This window comes from Chrysochloris asiatica, unplaced genomic scaffold (genome assembly GCF_000296735.1).
Source record: "Chrysochloris asiatica unplaced genomic scaffold, ChrAsi1.0 scaffold00276, whole genome shotgun sequence".
Classification (NCBI taxonomy): domain Eukaryota; kingdom Metazoa; phylum Chordata; class Mammalia; order Afrosoricida; family Chrysochloridae; genus Chrysochloris; species Chrysochloris asiatica.
The window spans coordinates 2,392,296-2,402,152 of record NW_006408794.1 but is presented as its reverse complement, the minus strand read 5'-3'; the positions used below and the strand labels follow the sequence as shown (position 1 = coordinate 2,402,152).

The 9,857-nt window shown below is 34.3% G+C and overlaps 1 protein-coding gene across 1 annotated transcript in view; it reads left to right on the top strand.

The window, feature by feature from the left end:
• WDR37 (WD repeat domain 37) overlaps nucleotides 1-9,857 on the top strand; it is an 84,145-nt gene that overhangs the window by 5,308 nt on the left and 68,980 nt on the right. The window contains exons 2-5 of the mRNA XM_006874416.1: nucleotides 1,278-1,374; nucleotides 4,014-4,109; nucleotides 4,457-4,521; nucleotides 8,200-8,335. Coding sequence (XP_006874478.1) covers nucleotides 1,278-1,374; nucleotides 4,014-4,109; nucleotides 4,457-4,521; nucleotides 8,200-8,335 — 394 coding nt within the window. The remainder of the gene's footprint in view (nucleotides 1-1,277; nucleotides 1,375-4,013; nucleotides 4,110-4,456; nucleotides 4,522-8,199; nucleotides 8,336-9,857) is intronic.

The following is a 9,857-nucleotide window of genomic DNA, read 5'->3' as shown; positions in this document are numbered from 1 at the left end:
AGGATGGCCAAACTTTGTCTCTCATACTTTGGACATATTGTCAGGAGGGATCAGTCACTGGAGAAGGATATCATGTTTGGTAGGGTGGAGGGCCAGAGAAAAAGAGGAAGACCCCCAATGAGATGGATTGGCAAAGTGGCAGCATCAGTGGGCTCAAGCGTGACAACAATAGTGAGGTTGGCCCAGGATCGGGCATTGTTTCGTTCTGCTGTGCATAAGGTCGCTATGGGTTGGTACCATCTCGATGGCACCTAACAACAACATCAAACGTAAAAGTTTGTTTTGTATATTAGAAAATTATAAACTACAATGACAGTAGTTAAGTACTGAAACATTATATTAGGGATATTTGATTTGATTTGAACTTTTTCTTTTTCGAATTGAGTGTAGGTTTACAGCGCAGAGCATCAGTTTTACATTCAACAAATCGTACACTTTGCTTCATCTCACTGATTGCCATTCTCTCAGTGTAACATCATGTATCCCACTTCCTCTCTGTGTTTCTTGTTTCCATTCCTCCTTCATTCCCAACTCTTCTGAACTTTTAGTTTCATTTGTGTGTACCTCCTTAGTGTGATTGTTACCCTTAAAGTCTATTGTTTGGCTGAAATTGAGTCATGAGATAATTTCTAGACCTGAAGGGTCCAACTTATTTTTTGTTTTATATACAGTTAAACATACTGAGTACAATATAAAAGCACATTTTCTTTTAGTGTTAGTATTGTTGTTGTCATCAAGTGCTGATGAATCGATTTTTACTCATAGTGACCCTGTATAGGGTTTCCAAGGAGCAGTTGGTGAATTTGAACTGCTAACCTTGTGGTTCAAACTGACCTTCAGGTCCAGTGCTATCCCACAGTGCCATAGCATATTGAAATAATTTCATCACCACATTTAATAGAATTTAAAGACTTCATAGTATATTTAATTTATGGAAACTGCCATCCTTCTCTACAAATGTGCATTTTTTAAATAAAGTAGGCTTAGTTCCTCTTTTATAAAAGGAAAATTTGTGTTATTTTAAAGAAGTCTTTTAAAAAAATTAATGTATTAAGTAGCCAAATTAGAAAATATAGCTACAGGTTTTCTCTAAAGGAATTTGGAACTTTAAATTCTTTAAGCATTTGTTACGGTAGAAGTAAGGTATTTATTTATATAAGCATTTAGGGTAAATTGTAATTTACTTACGAAAAAAGTATTTTAGTATGAAAAAAGTATATTGGTAGTTGTTATCTAAGTTATTTACTTATTGTAAACATAATCTTCCTTTCCTGTAGGATTCTAAACTTCCTTCCTCAGTTCGTAGTACGCTGTTGGAACTGTTTGGTCAAATAGAAAGAGAATTTGAAAACCTTTATATTGAAAATTTAGAATGTAAGTATTTCCTATCTGAATATATACTTTTATATTTTCACTTATTTATTGAAATCTTTGAGAGCCAGAATCGTGGGTGTTGGTTATGTGCTGTGGAGTCGGTTCTGACTCATAGTGACCGTGTACAGGGTTTCCGAGGCTGTAAATCTTTATGGGAGCAGAAAGCCTGATCTTTCTCCCGTGGAACAGCTGGTAGTTTCGAACTGCTGACCTTAAGATTCGCAGTCCGATTCGTAACCACTATGCTACCAGAGCTCCTCTACCCACAGAATTGTGGGTAGATATGCAGTTATATATGCTTTTATGTGCCCTTGGGTTGGTTCTGACACATAGAAAACTACCATGTTTTTTTTCTCCTCTGCTGTGAAGCAATGTTATTTTTATTAAGTTAACTGTTTCGTAGCAACCCTGTATATCATTTCCAAGGAGTGGCTGGTGGATTTGATCTGTCGGCCTTGCAGTTAACAGTCCCGTTTATCCTACAGCACCACACCAGGACCCCCAAACAACATAAACATATCATATTACTGTTCTGTATGTCAGAAGCCTGGTACAGGTCTCATAGGATAATGTCAGAATGTTGGCAGAGCTGTGTTCTTTCTTAGAGACTTTCGATTGTGGTTGTAGATTTTTATTGGTAAATGCTGTTTAGTTGGTTACAACTCATAGCATCCATGTACAGGGTTTCCAAGGAGTAGGTGGTGGCTTTGAATCACTGACCTTGTGGTTAACAGTCCAATGCTTGTACTGCAGTGCACTCCTGGTTATTGTAGAGATCCTTCTTTCCTCGTTGGTCACATTCCTTAGCTTCTGGGCCCCTTCCTCCATCTTCAGTCCCTGCAACAGTGAGTAGAGTGCTTATTCTTCTGCCCATCTCTGAACCACTCTTCAATGTTCTTTTTCCCCTCGTAAGTGCTCATGGTATTAGATTGGGTGCATCTGCGTAATCCAAGTCCTTAAACTTGGTCACATCTGTAAAGTTCCTTTTGCCATTAAAGACAGTTATTCACAGGTTAAAGTAGGACCATTTTGGAGAGAACATTAGTCTCCCTATCACACAATTTTATAAAAAATAAATTCACCTCATAATTTCTTATACCAAGTGTACTGTAAATTGAGAAAACTTGGATTCATGTTTTAATCTATACCATATTTTGAATATCCTGGCGTAGTACTGTAGGATGAACACTGGATTGCTAACCACAAGGTCAGTGGTTCAAACACATTAGCTAGGGTTTTATGTATGAAATTTGCAATATGCAAATGTAACTATTTATGCGTTATCTCTAAGTTGATTATAAAAATTGAGTAATACAAAGGACTTGTTGTTAAGTCCCATCGAGTCATTTCTGACAACTCATAATGATGCTGTATAGAGTTTCTGAGGAGTGGCTGGTGAGCTTGAACTACCAACCTTGCAGTTCAAACTAACCTTGCAGTCCAGTGCAGTAACCTGCAATGCCACACCCATACTCCACTTAGGACTTACATTATTAAAATATTTTTCATTTAGGAACTAAGTGATGTAGCTGGAGCAGTAGTAAAGAAAATATCATTCTATCACCTAAACTTTACAATAAAAGATTTTATTGTTTTAGTATTGGCGTACTCTTTAAGTCCATCTTGAAACTTTATATAGAGAGAAATGATTCCAGTTTTTTATAAAATAAAAATTAGGTAACATTAGGTACCATGTGCTGCATGTACTGTAACATTTACTGTAATTTTTCTGTTTTTTTTTAAGTTTCAGAGTTTTAAAAGCTGACGTATTATCGAGTTGCCATTAAGATCTAATGTCCTATTTTCAATCAATTAAAGCTGTTTGTTTTGTAAAGTATTAGACTGAAAGTCTTGATGCTCAAAAGTACTTCTGAGTTTACTACTTACAGTTTTGGAGACTTACTGGTGCTTATGCAGTCTGAATTGCTTAGACGGGATGAAACTTAAAGCATTTTGCCCTTTATCTATCTTTGTAACATCTCATTCTGTTCTTTCACTCAGACCCTTAACCTAGACCAGCCTTCCCATCCCATTCTGAACAAATCTGCTGTAATAGTCAAAGACAACACAGTACAGTGGCAGTGACACAGTTTTAAAGCTAGATAGATTGGTGGACAGGTCAGGTCCCAGCCTCATCACTTCATTAGCTTTGAACTAGTTAGTTAACTTTGCTGGATCATTATTTCCTGCGACCTTGTGGTCCAAATCGCTCTTGCGTTCCCGTACTTGCTTGTCCTGCAGCACCATACCAGTGGGTGGGATGAACTGCAGGACACTTCCTACTTCTTCCCTCCCCACTGCAGCTTGAAAACACTGACACCGTAGTGTCTTCTTCCACCATACAGGAAAAATTTGTAGTTTTGGATTGTTGTCTTACTCTTTTTTTTTTTTTTTTTAAATAATATAACTTGTTTATTGTTTCCTAATTTTTTAGAGTAGAATGTAGTCCCAGATTGAATATATCTTTTTTGTATTTGGGGTTTATATTTTTTGAGAATTGTTATCTTATTTATTCAATAAAATTCATGCTTTTGTTTAGACAACACTAATATATAATGCTCAAGTTTTAGAATTGGTGAGTATACTGAAACATACTAAGTACATATTTGACATTTTTTAAAACAATTTTTTGTTCCTAGTACGCAGAGAAATCGATACTCTTAATGAACGTTTAGCGGCTGAAGGACAAACAATTGATGGAGCAGAATTGAGTAAGGGGCAGCTCAAAACAAAAGGTAAGGCTGAATGTTCAGAGTAGCATTGCCCCACAAATTACATATGGAGCAACTTTGAAATTCGATGAAAGACTTAGATTTATTTTTTTGGTTTGCTTTGTGTTTTTGTAGTCAGCACAACTTAAATTTGGGTCTGGGTATAGAAGAAGGAGCCAGGCAGCATGATTTCTTGGTCCATCTGCCATTGTTTTCCATGTCACTTTGGACAGATTAACCTTTCTGGGTTTCCTTTTTTACCAAGGTAAATGAGAGATAGGGTTTGCTATGTCAGGTTTGCTCTGTCTTTGAATTACTGTGATCCTTTGCTTGTATGATTGTATTTGATTTTCATGTTTTTGTGTCTCCAGCCAGTCATAGTACCAGTCAGCTTTCTCAGAAATTAAAGACCACTTACAAAGCTTCTACTAGCAAGGTATGCAAGACACTAACTCTTGGTTCCACATCAGTATTTACTCTTGAACCAATCATGTGGTATTTAAGATGTGTAGATGTGTACTTTAAGTTGCATATTTTCCAGTTAGAAATGTGTAATAGAAAAAGATAAATATCTTGGTTTTTTTGAGAATTTAATTTTTAAAAAGAGTATCACAGATAAATAGCCACAGTATGTAGACACTTAAACACTAACCTGCCCTAACATTTATTGAAACAAATACATTATATACATTAGTAAATATTGTCATTATAAAGGGAAAAGATATTTTCTGTTGTTAATTAGCTTGTTATAAAGGCTCTGAATCTGGAAAAGCAAATAAATGTGTATAACACAATGGAAAGTATATTCATGATATCCGTTTCCCTAATTTTCAAAGTATGATCAAGAAATGAAGGCCTGTCTTTAAAGTAAACAGGGACATTGTTGGTATTTTGCTTTCTTTTAAAATATCTTGTTTTTACTCTTAAAAGTGGCAAGGTTTTAAGTGTGAACTAATTTATCTATGATGGAGTACTATTATGAAGTAAGATTTTGAGATGATTTTGTATGCATCTCTGGAGCATTTAGAATATACAAATGATATATCACTTACCCTTATGAATGAGTGTGCATTTCTTTTGCTAAAGCTGAAAAAAAAAGTTGAAATTTGCAGTGAATCTGCTATGATAAATAAACTGTTATTGTTAACTTGTTTTTTTCTTTTTCCAATTTGCTTCCTTGAAATTAAAGTATGACATTCACAATGAGATTAACTGCAGTTAGTAGAGCAAATTCAGTCTTCTGGTATTTCTGCTTATTTGAAAGTCTTTGGTAGTTTTTGGGAAAAAATCTGAATATTGCTGGTACATTCTACTATTTACTCTTTTTGATAACCTCTAGAATGTGAGTTGATAATTTGTTTTTGATAATATACATTTTAATTTATGCTTGTCAGTTTAAAATTTATAAATAAATTAACGTGAACATTTTTCTTCAAGATAAAATGTGAGATTATGTTTTTCTACTTTCACTTTTTTCCCTGTTACCTTGCTCGTTCTGATAGTTGCAATTGTATGTATACAATGTATAGTCTTAAAATTTTAGATTTTAAATTCATTTCTGAAGTAGAGGAAGAATTAGTTTTATAACATCTCTTACTATGAGCTGTAAAAATAAAATCTGGGCAAAGGTAAGGATATGTACAAGAATACTTTTCTTTAAAAGTACATCAGAGATATTTAGAGCTGTCGTCATTTTAGATACTGGAAATTCATCTGATTCTATAAGAAACTTACTAATGATCTTGATCCACGTTTTACACACTCTGTGTACCTGTTTTAAAGAATAATAATGAAAGTACAAGACATTATTTGAAAATTGAAGAAATAATTGGTAACAGATTATATTCTGATTTGTACTACAGCATGGATTCTTGGTATTAAAGCTAAGCATGAATACAACAAGAAAAATGCTACAATCTAGATTCATTACTTTCCTTCCTTGTGACTCAGAGCTATGAAAGGCAAGTAGCATGTTTGGTGAGATAGGGGGGAAACAAGTGTATTAAGTAAACCCAGAAGATGTTTGTCCCCTTCTTGGTGGGCTAATGACATATTTTTAATGCGTAATTGGGAGGGAGAGAAGACAGTCTCACGTGCAAACCAGTTTAAAGAATTTCATGAAGATACTCACAAAGCAATATTTTTATAAACAGTCAGTATCTTTCCTTTTGGAAAAAGCCCTTAAAAAGTATTTTAGATTTTATCTTAAATAAAATGATAATTTAGGATGGCAAGTATAAGCATCTTATTTGTTGTTTCATTCTGTTGCTTTTCTGTCATGTGCGTTCCTTCTAAATAATTCAGTCTGTGTCTTTGGACTTGTAATTTTGATTGAGTCAGTATTTTTAAGAACGAAGAGCTAAAGTTAATGATTATCTAAGTTAATATTTTTAAGACCAAAGAGTTAAAGTTAATAGGTGATTCAAGTTTATAGATATTTGAGAAACAACCTATTGGGTGATTTGTTATAATATCTATAAACAGCACATTATCTTCATTTCTGCTTCAAAATGCAACCAAAATAATGTGGTTGGAATGAGTTCTCATTGCAAGTGAAAAACTTTCTGTTCTTATTTATAAATAGAAGAGGTGAAATATTTGACTTAAGGTAGTCTATTTCTTATAATAATATTAGAAATGGTATAAAATGAAATTTACTATAACTTAATTATGGGGGAAAGTTTTGTATGTTCTCTTAAATGTTGTAATATTACCATATACATGGCACCTAATACCAGCAAAAACACTTTCCCACATTTTGGAGGAATAATTTTGCTGGGTTGAGTAATAATCTACTAGCTTTCAAAAAGGAACAACAAGAACAAAAATGATAATGATTGGTTTGAATACATCCTTTTTACTTTCTTTAAAATTTAAACCCACTCACATGGAACTTTTATATATTTCTGATGAAAGAATCTGTGTCTTCATCAACCATTTTGTTTTAGTCTTTTATCGTTGTATCACTGGGATAATTTGAATGTGCAGCCATGAATTGATGTAACAGTGGTTTATATTTTAATGTGTTTATGTTGAGAATGCATTTCGATAAATTTTCAGGACTTTGCGTAATCGGTGTTTAAAACAAGCTGTATAATATCACCAGTTTTTGGTTATTTTTTTTTTTTTCTTCATTTGATTTTACAGTTCCATTATTGTGAATTATTCTGAATAATCTACATTATTCTGATTTACTCAAAAGCTAAAAACCTATTCTTATATCTGGCAACAATTTTAAAGGAAAACTCAGAAGAAATATTTATTTAGTGTCTGTCTTACCTGATATTTTACCTTGTAAGAGAAAATCAGAATTGTTTCTTGTATATGTCCTGATACAAGACAATACCTTTACTATTGTATGTATCACATTGTCTGCATTGTTTTCATGTCTGTCTCCTCTTAGACTGTAAGCTTCTTAAAGGCAAGTAATTGTGTTTTCTTCTTTTGTGTTTCCTGCATTTAGTATATTGCCTGGCACCTATCAAGTGCTCAATAAATGATTTTGAACCAACCTGTTCATTTGTTAGAAGTGTCGTCTTTTTTATTCCTTTCCCATGGATTTTTTTTCCCTGTGATGATATGTGGTTCTTATAAATTATCAAAAAAGTGACAGTTTTCCAGTAGTAAAATAATTATGGTTAGCAGTCTGGGATATACCTTCTTTAATTTTTCCTTTTCTTGCCTGGCTAGCTAGCTTAGCTAGCTACTTCCCCATTCTCCCACCCCCAACTTTTTCAAAAATTTGGAAATTTTGTCTATTTGGATTTGTGAAAGAGTGACTTACAACATCAAAATACTTTTCCTGTGTAGTAAGACATTGTTTATCTGAATAATAGCAGACTGAAGTAGACGAGAAATCTTTTGAAACTTTCATAAGGACTTCAGTCACTGTGTGTGATAGCCAGCAGAACAAGTCTACCACTACTGTCGAAGGCAGAGGCATTTCAGTTCTGCTGCTTATGCTTGGGTTGTGACCCCTTTAATACTTTAAATATTCTAATCAGGATTTGTACATTGTTTTCAAGATTTAATTTTTTTTCTGTTTAACCTTTTTAACTTAGGAGAATGACTTCAGTATGTTCTTTAAGAATGTGCCTTCCCTTTGCTCTTTTAGATTGTATCCAGCTTTAAGACTACAACATCAAGGGCCATCTGCCAGCTCGTGAAGGAGTATATTGGTCACAGGGATGGAATCTGGGATGTGAGTGTTGCAAGGACACAGCCAGTGGTGCTGGGAACTGCATCTGCTGGTAAATTTTGAAAAGATTTAAAATACAGAAAAATTACTCTAACTAGCTCATTCAAAAACAAGGTGCTTGATAACTAGCTGGAATTGCTGACTTTCAGTTGTCAGTAATAGAGTGATACCTTGAAGCAAAAGTGTGATTGATTGGTCATGGTAATGAACAAACTGACTTTTGTTGTGTTTAGTACTGCACACAGTTGGGGCTGTCTGTGCAGTGTGCTTGGCATACTGAAGCTGAGTGTGACGTTGTGCTCACCAGTGACCTTAACTGTCAGCATAAGGAAATACTGATTCTATCTGGGTTTAATTTAATTGTGTGAAAGAATCAGTAGAGACCACATCAGGTAGAATATTGTGAAAGCAAGTTAGGAAGTCTTTATGATTGATTTTCTTTGATAATCATGGTTTATAATGTTCCTTAAGATGAAAATTTCAAACAGTATTTTTCCCAGCAGTGCAGTACAGCTAAGGGAAAGTGCTCTGGTGAGAACTGAGACATGCATATTGTCCCAGGACTCTAGCAAGCAAGAAAGGGTGGACTCTGCTAGAGTTTACCTCCAGGAATCAGAGGAATGGAGTGTTAGAGGCAGGCCCCCTTCTTCTCATTTAAGACGTTTTTTCAAAGCAATCTGAGTGGCAAAAAGTAATACGCCTTCAGATAAGAATTGCTAAAATTAAAACTGTGCTCACCTGTTGAAGATCACTTCCCCAGCTGTGAGAAGTTACTAATTAGAGCCTGCTTTTGAAGTAGACATAGAAAGTCGTAAACTAGTTAGAGCTGTAAAGAAAGTTCTTTCTCTTTTTTGTTGCTTCTCTCTTGTTTGAAATTATTGCTTTTGGAGATTAGATAAAAAATGAGTACAAGAGTCCTTTCTAACATTTTTTTGAAATTTATTTTGGATAATTGGTATTTCTCAAATTGTCCTTTATCTCTATCTGTCTATCTATCTATCTGTCTACATACTTTTTTTTTTAAAAAAAAGATTGTGCCTATAAGAGGTAAGGCCCAAAGAGTTATTATCAGAATTAATTGGTTTCTAGATTTGGATGGTATTAATTTGAATTTGAATATTGTAAAATGTCTGAAAAACTTTAATACTTCAACAAAATAATGAAATTATTATCTAAATGACCTCGATATTTTACGTTTCAAGCATGGTGAAGTCATTATAACGAAGGGGAAAGTCCTGTTCCAGTTTTTCCATTTGCCAGTTAATGTAACATTGGACAGGTCTCCAATTTCTCCCATCTTTTGGGGAACTTCTTTTTTATTGACTGAATTACAGAGGTTGTAGAGGAGCCTTGATAGCGCACTGGGTAGCACTTGACTACTGCTAACATAGAGATTGGCACTTCAAACCAGCAGCTGCTCTGTGGAAGAAAGACGAAGCAGTCTGCTTCCATAAAGACTGCAGCTTTGGAATCCCTGCCCTACAGGTTTGTTATGAGGTGGAATGGACCTGACATCCATGAGGTTTTTTAAATTAATTTTTCAGGATAAAGTTGCAAAGGTTATTAGTGGTAGT